We start from the raw sequence: 15,609 nt of genomic DNA, 5'->3' as shown, positions 1-15,609 counted from the left end.
TTGTCTATGGTTTTAAAGAAAGTGGGCCTTCTCACATAATTTTTGTGTTCACTTTGTACATTCATTGTACATGTGCTGAGCTGCAGCCCTCTGCAGTTGTCATGCTACTCAGGCTCAAATAGAGATGCTAGGTTGCCTTTGAAAGGGGAAAACAGCATGTTACCAGTGTGTCTGACATTGTCTCTTTGGAACCCTTTTTAGTGGACTGCCTGGACCCTACATGCTCAGGCCGAGGGGTGTGTGTCCAGGGAGAGTGCCACTGCTTTGTGGGGTGGGGCGGGCCAGGATGCGAGAGCCCCAGGGCCTCCTGCATGGACCAGTGCTCTGGACATGGCGCGTTCCTGGCAGACGCCGGAACCTGCAGCTGTGATCCCAACTGGACGGGCCATGACTGCTCTACAGGTGAGTGTTTCCCTCAGATGAGAGTAAACATTGGCAGAATTCCTTTTCCACCGGTCCATGCTGTTTGAGCTCTGATTACCAAATAGTGTCAAGTCATTGCATTCCCAGAAAATATTTGATGGGATATATTATTATTGAGAGGTTGTTTTTGTTATTTTAGCTACCCAATGGCATCCCAGAGTGACTAAACAGGTCGTAGTAGTTTGAATCTCAATCTAAGCATCCCAAGATAGTGATACACTATTTTATATTTTGCTGTATTAGGGTTCAACTAATATTGGCTTTTGAAAGCTGTAAACAATAAGATTTTGTTTTCAGTACAGTGAAAACAGCATTTAAACTATTTATTTACACATAAATTAAGTGAGTATGAAAGGAAACATAATACAATATAATAAGACAGCAGGTGCAGGTTTCACAGTTTTACACAGCTTTGTACCCTCAGTCACAACTTATATGTACCTTGTAATTTGTAGTTATACATGTCTCAGTTATGTGATCTTATCAATCTTTAACTACTCACAAATAGTCACCACAGTCAGTGAATAATTTATAGTCTCTAGTGACACTTCCTGGCATTCAATATGTGTGACATTAGTTTAATACCTCAGTTTACAATAAACAGCAACATGTGATAACCTTGACACCTCTGTCATCTGTTTCATACCATCTTTGCTGAAATTTATTTCACTGCTTGATTCATTACAACTTTGGTAATTGCTAGGCTCCTCACAGAAGTAAACATTTCTGATTATGTTAAAAGAAAATGTCTCTCAAGAAAATTTCAATTATTCATACAATTTTTATCATCAGTTGGAGGTTCGCAGCTTGCAATAAAACTGTTTGATTTTCCTCGAAATGTATTTATTTTACGAGTGATTTCATGTCTAAACTCCACATGGGTAGTTTGAAACCACAAAAAAGAGCAAAACATGCACATCAGAGATACTGTCAGAGGCATGATCTAATGCAAGTTAATACTGGCTTTCACATTGGCGCAAGACTCACAGCTCATGATAGTTGTTTCTGCTATGGAGGATTGTTCCCATTGTGTTCATTTTGTCCATGGGGAATGTTCTCCCTTGGTATTCAAGAATAGGCTGAGCATAAGATACAGTTTTACAGCTCGAATATACCATCTTGAGGCTCTAAAGATGAAAAATAGTTTTGCACAATTTAGGTTGAGCTCTGACAGCAAACTGCTCACATTTACTGAAGAAGAATTTTACTGAAAAACCTCTGTGAACTCAGTGGTGGATTGTTAAAGGGCTGTCAAATGTAGGCATTAATATCACTGACTTTCACTGCATGCAGATGCAAAACTCAGAAAAAGGGTTTTCTTTTTACTGTAAGGCCTGCTAAAGAATTTCACATTTTTCCGAACATATAAATGCTCATATGAGACACTATTTATGTTTTATGGTAATTTGCTGACAGATTAAAGCTTCAGATTGCTCCATTTCAACAGACTTTTGATGTGTTGATAATCAGTGCATCAGCTTTGCAGAGACTGATACAGTTGCAGCCTTTGGCTGCTTTCATTTAGACAACATAATTTGTATTCTTACCAAATATTTCTGAAATGAGAATTTTAGTCTAGCAGTCACTTGGATCCATGAATCCCTTTATATTCCAAGCAGACACAATGACCTATTAGGTAATCCCAGGGATTTTGAGGGAAATGGGCAGTTAGTCTGAGTTTGCCTCACAGAGAAAGAGCTCTGTAAATGATGATGAGTTGGCTCTTTATCCTCCTTTATCCCGTTCATTGTAGAGCTTTCTGTGGTCTAATACAACACTAAGCTTAGTGGTGGGGTAGTATAGCTAGCAGCCTATAACCTTGCAGACGGGGAGAAGAAAAAGATGGAAAGCTTTCAATAAATCTTTCAACATTCTTTAATCTCTCCTCCCCAATACTTTACAGACACAAAACCATTTTCTCATGTGGCTTTGGCACAGTACAACCTGGGTGTGCACAGTTGGTAGTAATGTTGTTACCAGCTATAAAACAATGCCTGAGGTTTTATGTGCTTTAATATGTGTGTTTTTATGCCATTTTTGCCATTTCCCCACCCAGAGGAAGGTTTGTTTACACAGTCCTTTAGTGCAAATGGTAACGGCCATCGTGGGGATGGGGGTGTTTCTCACTGTGGACTCCTCTGGCCACGGATAATGAGGGTTTGCCTGCAGGCAGTAATTGCATCTTTATCATGTTAAAGGTTTCTTCTTTGTTCCAAGTGAACAGTTCAGTCTCACAGTCAGTTTTAGTCTGTTTTCTCAGACCAGGATATGTTCAAAAATGTATGAGAAAAGAAATGGTGAGGTCAGTTTGGGGTTTTGCATAAACTTTTTTTTTTTTTTTTTTTTTTTTTTTTTTTATTTACACGTGTGCTATTTGAGATCTCTCAAGACGTGCTATTATTTTCCATAGCACCTCTTATTTATTATTCTTCTCTATTCTCAGTTCCACATTGTAATGAGAGATTAAAAACGGGGGGTTTGAGCTGCTAATGTCATGTTATGGTTTGTGGCTGAAAATACCACTTAATTTGTAGTAATGATAAAATAGACACTGTAAAGGGAGTAATTGACTTATTAAAAGATTTTACCTCCAGTTTGGTCCCCTGTGGTCATATTTGAATTGGCTTGGCTAATAAGACAGGAATACATGGCTATTGTTCCTCAATGCCCATACTGCTAAGCCTATTTTATAACAGAATAGTTAATAAAGAGGTTAACATTTCAATGAGATTCATAAGTAATCTGTCAGTGTTTAATTTCTTTGAGCCTTCGTCTTGTCATACTCTCCCTCGAGTTCATGAGACGAGGGTAATGTCCCAGGCTCTATCACAGCCTGTCAGGGAGGTCTTTCAGCTGCCACACAATAGCACCAGCCAAGCTTCACTGTAGTTCTGTCTCTCAGTCTCCTTCATTCCATCAATATAGTACTCTTTCTTCTGGTACACTACACTTAGGTGGAATATATATTGGCATCCTACGGCTTGAAACATTTCTGTGCAGCCTTACCTCCTGCCTGTAACCTCTAGTAAAGCTTATGATGCTGCTATGAACAATCTATGTACAACAGAGGAAATAAACATACAGTTTAATCAAAAGAATAATGCAGATATTGTTTTTTTCCTACAAGTAGTTCCAGCTGTGTATTTTCTTCCCTCTTTGTCCTCTTTTGTAGCGAAAAGAGTTGAATTTACAAAGAGAAGAAGAGGCAAGGAGAAGAATAAGTCTGCTAAGGCCACCACAATCCATGTCTTTTCTTTGTAATGGACTTATTAGATTTGTATTGTCAAAAAGGATTGACCCTTATGAGGTGCAGGAATTTCTTTTCAGCTGCCATCAGACAAGGTAGTGGAGCGTGGCCGCCTTTCCTTGACAATAACTCCTGGATTTGTCTTTTCTTCACCCTTGTTGCCTTGTCCCGTCACCGCCTTGTCTCTCCTTTCCATCCTACTTCCACCCCCCTCCCCTTTCTGTCTGCTTTCTTTTTTGTCTGTGTCTATGTCCCTGTCTCCCACAGAGATTTGTGCAGCGGACTGTGGTGGCCATGGCATTTGTGTCTCGGGCACCTGCCGCTGTGACGATGGCTGGATGGGCACTGGGTGTGACCAGAGGGCGTGTCACCCTCGCTGCAACGAACATGGCACTTGCAGGGACGGCAAGTGTGAATGCAGTCCGGGTTGGAACGGAGAGCACTGCACTATTGGTAAGAACGGAAGAGGTTTCGGTTTGGGTGGGGGGGCTATGTGTGGGTATGCCTGTGTACGCCTGTGTGTTTGGGAGGCCAACAAAGGCGTGGGCTGTCAGTCTGCTTGCGTATGTATGAAGTGCTGGGTGTGAGGGGAAGGGTCCAGTTGGAGAAGAGAGGGAAAAGCATGCTTAATTGAATTTGTGCAACTTGGTAAAGCATGAACAGGTTTACTTAAGGATCTGAGGCTTGCCTTCATGCATTTTAATGTGGGAATGTGCGAAGGTGTCCTTTCATTTTACTCATCCTTTTCCTCATCTCTTTCTTTGCTCCCTTTACATTTACTATTAATTTCAAATGCTGACATGTGAGTCATTGTGAGCAGGTCAGCCATCATGTTTAGCTTTATGTTTATACTAACAGTTCTTCTGTAAATGCTTGCTGAAGTTAAGTTTTCAAGACCTTGACTGAATGTTAATAGCTTTCTTGAAGACCTTGGCTCACTTGAACCTTAAGAAAAAATAACTTTTTTATTGAGTTTTCATGGTGTTGCCAGAGAGTAAAGTCATTAAACTCTGTGTGTGTGTTCTAGTGGATTTCATAATCCTTTAGCAGACTATGCCAGCAGTGGTTCATGGGTTAATCACATTGGCTCTTTTTATTTTTGTCTTTACAGAGAGAGTAGTTAAGAGACAGAAGGAGTTGACTAAACTTTGCTAAATGTGCATAACACATTATATTGAAAATGTATGTTTAATATATTGTATTTAGAGGTCCTTGCTGAGTGACTAGTGAATGCAGTATTATAATACAGTGTCAAGGGACAGCTAAGGACAGCAAGAGGATACTTAAGTTATGAGGTGATAGATGGTCTGAGGTTTGGCTGTTTTATTTTTGAAGTGTAACTTGACCTCATTAAAATAAGTTTGTTTGTTTTTTAAATTAGTATTATTATATTTGATATCAGGACTGTCAAGTCTCTTAACCATCCAGAGGTCATTCTATGTAATGTCTGTTTTTACAAGAGTGCACGTCTCCTACTGTCTTCATGTGTTGCATACTATTGTCTACCTCTCATCTCTTCCCTTTCCTTCTCTTTTATTCCTTTGGTTTCATTGGTGTAAAATAACGGCATTCACTCATCTACTTTACTTGAGTATAACTCTGAGAAAGTGGTGCTTCTAATCCATTGATGTCTTGATACAATGCTCCTGTATTTTAAAGCTAAATTATTCTTACTCCACTACATTTACTTGAAAGCTATAGCTATTAGTTTCTAGATTTTGAAACAAAATATAAGGCAGTCATATAAAATGTGATGCATTCATATAGGTATTGGTCGTTCTGTGGCGTCTATGGCTGAACCACTCAAGTGTAAGAGAGGAAGTGGAAACACAATAGCCATTTCTACCCCCACTGTTAAGGTATTTCAGTGAACAGGACTTTGCAACTTACACACGTTTGACTCAATAGGGACATTGGGACCAAAATCGAGAATGCTCATCATAGAGGTGAAAGCTGTATTCCATATTCAAACAGATAAGATCATTTTTCTAACAGTATTCTTATGCATATCTTGGAGCATAACTGGCTTAGTACAGAGCCTCAATTCAGTCTGTGAATGTTTTATATGCTGCCCTTACATTATTGATGGGTCTTTTATAAGTGCCATATTGAGATCTCAACTCCCTCGACAAGAATATTCCTCAGTGTCATCCATTAAGAAGCCAAAGATCTCAATTTAAATCAATTTTCATTATTGAGAGGTCTGTGTTGGCCCCGAGCGCCACGCTTTAGAGCACAGGAGGTCTGACTTGGCCCAGCCATCGCCGAAGCCTCTGGTGACCTCATTGTCTATGAAGGTGTTTCAAGATTAAAATCGCTTTTTGTTACACATCCTGAGTTCCTGTATGGTATTGCTTGAGAGATTTAAGGGTGGTAATGTGTGCATCAATCACGTTACTTTTGAAATACTCCCCTGAGATATTCTGTCGATCCTGGCATTTGATAAATGGGGACAGATTGAAATGTTCTTTCAGAACATATCACTTTTTTATCCTCTCTCACGCTCTCGATTTCTCTCTCTCTTGCTCTGTGTTCCTCGATTCCACCCCACCCCCCTTTTCTGTCTCCATCCCTCCCCCTCTGTGTTGGATTGTATCTGTTGTGTTGCTCGTATTGCATGATTTTACTTCATGACTGCACTTTTTTTTTTCTTTATTTCTTTACCTTTTGTAATGTAAACTAACACCTTGCCTTGCTGTCTTGTCATGGAAGTGGCACTGTTCAAACCTCCCTTATATGTCCTGTCTTTTATCTCCTAAGCTCACTATCTGGATAAGGTAGTGAAAGGTATGGCATTCCTCCTTCCTTCTATTTTGCCCTCCTTCCATTGTAATTCCAGCCAGCATTAACCAATCATGCACACACACCATGCTTCCCCTACATTGACATATGCAAACACAATGCACTTCTTGTTGCCCCAAACAACTCATTTTAAAGATCCCCCACCTCCCATCAACTTTTTGCCATATTGTCACACAGTAATCTCCATTTAGCACTTTCGCACCTGGTGAGTGAAGTTGTGCTGCTGTCTTTACATGTTGATTATTTGGTCGGTGTTCAGCCTTGCTCTCTCAATAGGAGGGTGTTGGGAAAGGGGCTTTATAACCTGTGCAATGCATTATGGATGAGTTTACAGCTGTGAGCAGGGCCTGATAGGTGCTGAGGCTGCATCCTCTCTAATTAAAAGAGTTCATGGTCTAGTTGGTGCAGGGCAAGCAGTGGATGGATCCTTTGCAGCAAACCTGTTTTTCAGCCTCCAGCACCCTCTCTCACTCACACTGTGTCCTTGGTAATAGACCACCTGGCACGAGAGCTGCTGCCAGAGGACTCCTTCGAACACTTGCAGCCTCACGTTTGGAGCTGTTTGAGGCAGGCTTGGGCAGAGCTCAGCAGGGGCTCCTTTCTGAAAGGGCTGCCAATTAAGTTGAACTGGTGCCAACAGAGAGCGGATATTTATTTATCCTTGTAATAAACATTCAGAGCTTACTAATCATCTGTCTCCACTGGTCTAACCGGAGTTGTTTTGTCCATTTGCTCAATAAAAGGATGGCTAATGCCCAAATGTATCTAGGAGGCAAAATATTTTCTAATGACAATTGCCCTCAACAGTGAATCCCATTCTTCAGGAAAACAAGAAGAAAATAAAGATGGGATTAGTTATTTTCTTAGAATTTTAAATGCCCCAATAGTTTATCCCCATTATTCATTGGTCTACGTGCTGTTTTTTCCCCTTTTTTATCTACCTTCACAGTTGAATGGAAACCCATGTTCCTTTTCCATAGTAGATGAAGTGTAAATTATATATATTTATATATGTAAAGACTGCAATAGAAAAAGCACAATTCCTGATTATTATTGCTACATTTTATGATTCATTCTTGAAAGGACAGTCAGCAAGGCTCTATTGTATTTTAATATTAAATATTTACAAATAAGCGTGATTTCTGAATTCTGTGCTGGGTTAACACTTAGGGCCCCATTTTGACGATCCATAGCGCATGGCGTGAAGCGCGTGGAGCAAGTGCCTTTGGGGCGGGTCCAAATCCACTTTTTCTATTTAAACGGCGGAAAAATGGTCACTGTGCCAGGCGCATGGTCTAAAAGGGGTGGTGCCCTCATTAATCATAGACGTGTTTTGAGCGTAACACGTGGTAAACCAATCAGAGTGTCATCTCCCATTTCCTTTAATATCCAGGAGCGCTGCCACATTGGCGGATTGCTATTATAACAGCGCATTTACCAGCAATGCGTTTCAATAATATAACATGAGTTACTTTTGCTGAAAGGAAAGTTGGCTGATGAGCTGCTAACCTCACATAATAATTCATATAAAGAAAGAATATGGAGATATAACTAACCAGTCTGATGAGTGTAGAGGTGTGTGTAGTTATACTACAGCAGCCTGGTGTCATCAGCTGATTTAATAAACAGTGAGTGGCTGTGTGTAATGGCACTGCGCTCTGTGTAGCATCTCAGAGGCTACAGACTTTCATAGGTTGTTAGGACTGTCCGCAGTGGCACTCTCCATTTTTTACAATTAATTAAATCACAATAAATATTATGACTAACTCATATGACATGTATTTTTAATATGTTGATGTACAGTACATCATAATACAAATTCACATTGTGGTACTTTTATTAGTGATGTTTTGCATGTTTGTGTGCTGCTGTGTGTCCGTGTGCGTAACAATCACAGTGTCTGCGTGCAGCGCACCTGCCAATATAGGAGCATATTGGACTCTTGATGATGCGCCCCTTAAATAACAGTGACATATGCGCCAGTGATTTTAGACCTGTTTTTTTTTTGGTCAGTAGCGCAATCGCACCACCAATGGGCCTGACCACACCTCATTTTGAGACCAACACGCCCATAGACGCACAGACAAGTGCAAGTGCATTTGCTATTTAGACAACGTGGGCGCAGGGCCAGAAAATGACAACTGCGCCACACGCGCCATCCACTGTGCGCCGACCGCAAGATGGGGCCCTTAAACTTACCTTATGATCAATACCATATTTATCTATCTATATTATATAATGGCTTTCTATGTTAGACAAACATAATCAAAGAAGGTTTATTTGTGAAAAAGTATTTATTATTATTATTACTATCATGCTGTTATCCTCAAAACTACAATTTATAAGGCATGAATGTGCAGTTATATGTATATGTAATATGTGTACCATGACTCATGTCTGTGGTCCTTGCCCAGTATTGTAAACATCAAAATGCCACTGATGCCATCATTCAACTATGAAATCAACAGTACCAATCTATTTTTGGTGCTGTTTCCATCTTTTATCTTCCTAAATACTTCTCTCTGTTTCTTTTACATCACTGTTTCTACCTTCAATTGATCTCCGCCCCTTTGTGCCTTTCAGCCATGGTCTCTCTTCCTTTCTTTGTCTCTCTTTCTCCCACTCTTAGTCTCCCTGTTTGATGTAAGAGCAGAGAGACGTTCACCCCAGTCTCCTTAGTTGATAAAATGGGTCAGCTTAGCATGCTCTCTATCAAGGCACCTTGCTAACAACACAAACTGTGACAGACGTGCACGTTTGATATCTTGAGATGTTACCGTCAGCCTCTGCCTCAGCACGGGGATACGAATCGTAAAGTGCCAGATAAATGCCAAACTGCCCTGGAAAAAATGGCCGAGATAATCCTCTGATCTATGCCCTTGTGAAGACCTATCCAGAAAGTAACAGAGAAATGTTTCACCTGTCGTTCTGCTCCAGCCTGCTTTTTGCTCCCCTTGGGTCACATGCCCAGGAACACTGTTAGTGCGAGCAAAGCCCTCCACTGCTTAATGCTATTGAGTCCAGCCTTATCCACTTCCTACTATTTTATTTTGCATTCGGCTTCTCTTAATGACAGAACACACACTCTCCCTGAAGGGATAATCTTATTGATTGCTAAAAAGAGCCTGGAGACAATTTATCAAAAAAGGGAACACATAATGGTATAGACCTTTTTTCTGTGTAGATGACAGTAACAATAATGCTGTTATCATAATGATGGTCACATTCGAAAATCATAACAAAAAGGGATCTAATTATGTGCAGGAATGTCAGCATATACAACACTGTTCTCATTACTCAGCTGTAGTAGCATAGATACAGGAGGCCAATCTACCGTAGTAATGAGTTAATATTGATTTAGAAGATCCCTGTTATCAGATTTTACTGCAAAGGGATATTAGAAGCTTCACAAAAGGTGTATCAAATTAATCAACTTCAACTGAGGGTCATTATAGCTGCCCTCACCCATTTAAAATCTTAAAATGACTATAGTCTATTGCTACCAGAGAAACGTTAGCAACCAACCATTGTCATCAACAGCACCACATTGCTGTCAGTGTTTTATTGTTGGTGTTTGTTCACAGAAAAAATATAAAGTCTTTTTTAAATCTTTTATTACCCATTAAACCTGCTATATTTATTATTCTGTGCCGACCTCTGTCCTTGTCCATTTTTGTTACACAGAGGGCTGTCCTGGTTTGTGTAATGGAAATGGTAGGTGCACTCTGGGTAACAATGGCTGGTACTGTGTGTGCCAGCTGGGCTGGAGGGGCACTGGCTGTGACACCTCTATGGAAACTGCCTGCAGTGATGTCAAGGACAACGATGGAGGTAAAATCACAAACAACACACAGCAATGCCTTCTGACACTGGCCAAGCATCAATAGGGACTCTTAACTAGACACAATTTGACTATAGAATTAACTGCCTAAGAATATATGTGCTTTGTGCTTGCCAAACATAGTTGTGTAGACTTCCTCCATCTACTTATGCAGATGTGTAAAAGGAATGGTTTCCAGTCAGTTACCTGGACAACAGGTTTTTATTAAAAGTAGGTGGCCTGAGGCCCTGAGTATGTGCTGGCCCCAGGAGGAAGTCTCTGCTCTTCCCTCTAACTAGCCCCAAGCAGAGCCAGGCACACACACAGAGCTAGCCAGGGGGCTGAACCACTCCTGAGGCCAGGTGTGAGGCGTGACTTTCTTTCTTCCAGACCTCATTCTGGGCTTAAGCTAACCATCAGCATCCTTCATTTATGCAGGAGCTGTTTGTCTCCCCATCACTGTGCAGGGACCACAATGCTCTCAGTGGCAAAGATGGGGTGCTGCTGGGGATTTGACTGACAGCATGGTTTATTTTTATCACCCATCTGGCCAGATAGACCCATGAAAGCAAAGGGTAGGGAGACCAATGACCCACTTCAGTAAAGTAAAGTGCATTGCACAGCACCTCTTTCTGTCTTTATTATTTCATCTAAATAACAGATAGGAAACCACGAGCGAAGCTAGACGTTTTCCACGGCTGGATGTACATGACATGGCTCAAGATCAAATAATGCCTCAGTGACTAAAATATATATGCATAGTTTCTTTTACCAGGTGTGTGTACACGCTGTTGTTTAATAAAAGGAGTATGTGGGTGACTTGTTTGACCTTGTCAGATGGCCTGGTGGACTGCATGGATCCAGACTGCTGTCTCCAGGCGACCTGTCACACCACCTCTCTGTGTGTGGGCTCCCCGGACCCACTGGACATCATCCAGGAGACACAGATGTCCTCTACACAGAGCAACCTGCAGACTTTCTATGACCGTGTGCGTTTCCTGGTGGGTAGAGACAGCACCCACATCATCCCTGGAGCCAACCCCTTCGATGGCAAGTGAGTGACTTGTGCATTACTCCCACCAGACACCACCCAGAGCGACACTATGTAGCCAGGCGAAAGCTATTATTCTCCTGCGAAGGGATTTCTGACATCAATATTAAATTGAATTCTCGTTTCGCTGCATCATCATTTGTCTTTTATTCATTAATTCTTGTGAGTTTGTACTTGTGCCATTGATTCAGCTGAAGTAGTAATTGCAGGATTTAATGTTTCACTTTTTCATTCAGCCTCTCAGGATAGTTGACTTTGATTGTACACACAGATGTGTGGCTCTGCTCCTTTCCATTCGATTTAACAGTTACCCAGTTTGCATTTGCATTATAGCCAACATCACTATTTTAAAGTAACATTTCAGGTGCAAGCACAAATCAATCGATGCCTTTAATTATTAATGTAAGCCAGTGCAATTACCGTGCTTTCATTATTGCACTGACAGAACGAAGCAAATGTAAGCTGTGTTTCTTTTAAGCCAGACCAAAGTGTCTGTGTGACAAAGGGAGGCAGCAGTAAGCAATGCTGGCTGAAATGAGCAGGGATTGGTGGCGTGTGTAGCTAGAAGGATGATGGACAGATGATGATGGACAAACATAGAATGTGGCAAGAAGCAAGGAGCATTCCCTGGCACAAAAGGCATCTCATATTCATGTATTGTGATTACTTTTACTGTAATCCATCTGAGGCCCACTCCCAGAGGCAGAGCTCACGACACCACAGCCATGGAATCTGAGATGCTTTCATAACAGACAGGATGGCTGTTAAAGTCCCATAAGATTCCCCTGCTTCTCTTTTTCTTTGTCTCCTTCTCTTTTCATCTTTAATCGCTTGTGAGTCTGTGTCACCTTATTTGCATCCCACTTGGTTATGGATCTCTCTCATCTTGGCTTATTATACTCCCATGAAACAAACAGACAAGAGTCAAAACAAAAAAATAAGTAAAGAATATTTGAAATTTGTTGTCCCTGGTGATACAATTGTATTAAATGGTGTTAAAAACAGCTGAAAAATCAAGCAAACCTTACAGCAATGAGCTATTTCAGGCTTTTCTTTACCTCAAACTTTCTTTCTTTTTCAAACTGATGGCAGAAGGTTATGGTTTCAGACATCACTATTTTTAGTCCAGCAGAGGTACTGCTTTGTTCTTGCTCAAGAGGGATCATTTCCTTTAGTATGATTTGCAACATAACACATCTTACTATTTGCTGCTTGTTGAGATGTGCAGGTAATATGCTGTTTGCAAACCTAATGCTATCTTACCAATTGTAAAACATGTTTTTATATCTACACTGCCCATATGTTGTTCTTTTATTCATTAGTTAGCTGTCTGCATATGTGTCAAGTCTGCAGTTACAAGAAAGTAACATATCCTTATCCAACTGTTCTCAAACCCAAACAATGCCTGTTCTTGAATCTTTTTGTGGTAGTGTCTGCAGATACTTGAGAAAAGTAGTGATACGGTTTGTGACATTTTACCTCATTGACATTTTTCTGGCTTTCAAGAAGCACTCAGCATTTTGCAGTTCTTCACTGGACAGAGGAAGAGGCGTAGAGGGTTGAGTAATAGTCTTGTCTCTCTCCAACGAAGATGCAGCCATAAATAAGTAAAATCAAGAATCCAGTGAAGAGCTGCAAGATTGTAGGCCTTGGCTCACCTAAAAATATCAGTGATAATATATTATTTATGCTTGGTATTCATTCCCCACCCACTGACAGATATGAGCAGTTATGACAGGGGACTCTAGGCTTCAGATGAGCCTTACAGGCAAGGTCTCAGCATGTTCCTAATATGCCTGCCCTGGTCATCTGATCATCTCTTTATTGATCCCCTAACCACTTCCTCATGCTAGTAGACATGTTGGACTGCTATTTCTGATGTTTCCCACCACAAAAAGCTGCCACTGAATAAAGCATCTGCTACTGCAAAAACGTCTCAACTCTACACCATGACACTTAATACAAAAGACTGCCAAGGCCCAGCAGTGGATGCTTACTAGAATAGTAAACACAAATTTGCCCATGAAACAATTTAGGCAAAGATTGATAGCAAGCTTAATATAGCCAGACAGAAGCCATTCCTTTCATTTACAGGCTTGTGCTTTTATAATTTTTTTGTAACTCTTTTATTAGCATTAGGCCATGAGTGTCAGAAAATCACTTCTTTTCAGTGTGCTCTACAATTTTTGGTGGCATTATGTATTCGGAAAGCTAAAAAATGTTCATTGATGTGTCCTTATTTTACACTCTTCAACATGCTGGGTAGTATAGAGGCAGGGAAAATGAGAGCTCCAGTACTGTGCTTGCAGCAGGTTTTTACCCTATAATCAAGTAATCAAGTAATTTGCGTGTTATTGTTGCTTCTGTGGTGATGGTACCAATTATCAGCCTTGCTTATTCAAAGTTTCTATATGACCTTTATTTAATTAGGTAATCTGATTATTACTTAAGTCTGGCATGCATTTTCTATTTTGTTTAAGACACTACAGAGCAGTATAGTGTTATTCATCATTATCATCGAGATACCTAGCAATTAGAAAAATTAAATGCTAATTTTTTTTTATTTTTTGCAGTCTTAACATCAAATGGAGAATTAGTTCAGAAGCACAGAGGGGTACCAACTTCAAGTGTTAACAACCATTAAGTCTTTAAAATCTCACTCTTTTAACCAAAACCAGAGAGGATTTCCTGTTGAGTCCAGGGGTTTCACCTGCTTATTTTTCATAACATGTCCTCACTTGGCCCTCAGTAGATGATATATGATAAAGGTTGGAGATTTTGTGAAGTCCCTTTCAGCTTTGAATTCTTCTGGACTAGTGAAATCTCATTCAGTGGGGAAGTTTCTGCAGCAAGTGCTTCACGCTTCCTTTGCTACTCTTTCTTTCTGCTGTATTTGATGTCAATATTTAAATCATTTGTCTTGACAGCGAGGAATCATCTCCCCATGTGGTTCACAGAGGCAGGAAGGAGATAGTTCCACTTTCACAGTTCCATCTGAACAAAATGTGGATGATTGGCTCTTCAAACAAGACTCTAAAATAAACTGTCGGCATGAATGATTAATCGTAGACATCCAGGCCAGTGCTGGGTTAACTTTAGTAGTAATACTATGTAAATGCATACGGATAGATCTTTGGGTATGAGCAGTATCTCCTTGCTTGTTTACAGTGCAGTGGTGGACAGCCAAGGTCTTCTGAAGGAGACCCAGCCTAATTAACATAAAACTGGGTTCCTGGGGACCAGGATAGTGTGGGGTGAATGATCTTGCCTCTGGTAAGGACATGTTAAGGGCAGCTACTAACACGCTAGTGTTAATTGTTTCCAGTACGTGGCAGTGTTTAAGACCCAAATGTATTAAAAATAGCCATGGTCTAATGAAGAAGTGTCAGTAAGGCATTTGTTAAGGGACCGTTTTTTGCAAACGACAACAGAAACGATGGCCAACCATGAGTTGGACCTTGCTAATGACGAGGGCAGAACTCGACGAGGCAAACGTGATACAGCAAGGTCTCAACTCATCAGTTCAGTAAGATTAGGAGATGAATTTGGATGACTTCCCACTATTGATTGGTGGGGACTGATGATCAGATCTAATGTATGCAGCTTCTGGAACCTGATGTCAGTCTGGAAATCTGTCGAGGTCTTGATAACCGGCCAAGCAAGTCTTGCAATCTGCAGTCCTATTATTTTCCTCTCTTGCAGTCTGTAATGGAAAAGATAAATCCTCTTTTTTTAATTAGAACGAAAGCAAAGCTTCCTTATCTCATTATCCTTCCATTCTGGATAGAAAAACCCTCAGAGACTTCTGAGGAGGTGTTTTTTTTTAATTTTTTTTTTTAGTTATAGTTTTATTATATTATGTACAGTATTTCCTTTTAATAACACCCATGCTTACTGTATTTCTTTTAAAATCTATTTTAAATGCAGTTGTTTCTATTTTCGTTGAGTACACTGGGTTACCAGGAAGTACACCTGTACAATTTAGTGATGTTCAACACAACCTGCCCTGAATACTATGAATCATGAGATGTTCAGTTTGGTTGACACTCATTCAGAAAGACATTGATGAATCCTTATGGTGATTGTTTGATTTGTGGTGATGTTTTATTCCACTGTATTTTGGTGAAATTTGTATCAATTTTCATTTATGCTACATTAATAACACTTAGAAACACAGCACTCCATATTATACAATACAATACCACCAGTAACTTCAGACTGAAAAACGTAGACTTAAATCAACACCGCCCTCACACATCTCTTGTT

The 15,609-nt window shown here is 40.3% G+C and overlaps 1 protein-coding gene across 6 annotated transcripts in view; it reads left to right on the top strand.

The window, feature by feature from the left end:
- tenm4 (teneurin transmembrane protein 4) overlaps positions 1-15,609 on the top strand; it is a 117,330-nt gene that overhangs the window by 56,729 nt on the left and 44,992 nt on the right. For 5 of the 6 annotated variants that reach the window (XM_053320621.1, XM_053320620.1, XM_053320616.1 and 2 more), the window contains 4 exons: positions 202-402; positions 3,938-4,123; positions 10,157-10,303; positions 11,130-11,346. In XM_053320621.1, coding sequence (XP_053176596.1) covers positions 202-402; positions 3,938-4,123; positions 10,157-10,303; positions 11,130-11,346 — 751 coding nt within the window. Of the gene's footprint in view, positions 1-201; positions 403-3,937; positions 4,124-6,430; positions 6,458-10,156; positions 10,304-11,129; positions 11,347-15,609 lie in introns of all 6 variants that reach the window. The other variant, XM_053320617.1, reaches the window with a different exon arrangement.

The sequence above is a fragment of the Scomber japonicus genome, chromosome 6 (assembly GCF_027409825.1).
Source record: "Scomber japonicus isolate fScoJap1 chromosome 6, fScoJap1.pri, whole genome shotgun sequence".
NCBI lineage: Eukaryota > Metazoa > Chordata > Actinopteri > Scombriformes > Scombridae > Scomber > Scomber japonicus.
The sequence above is the reverse complement of the archived record's forward strand: the minus strand, read 5'-3'. Positions and strand labels throughout refer to the sequence as shown.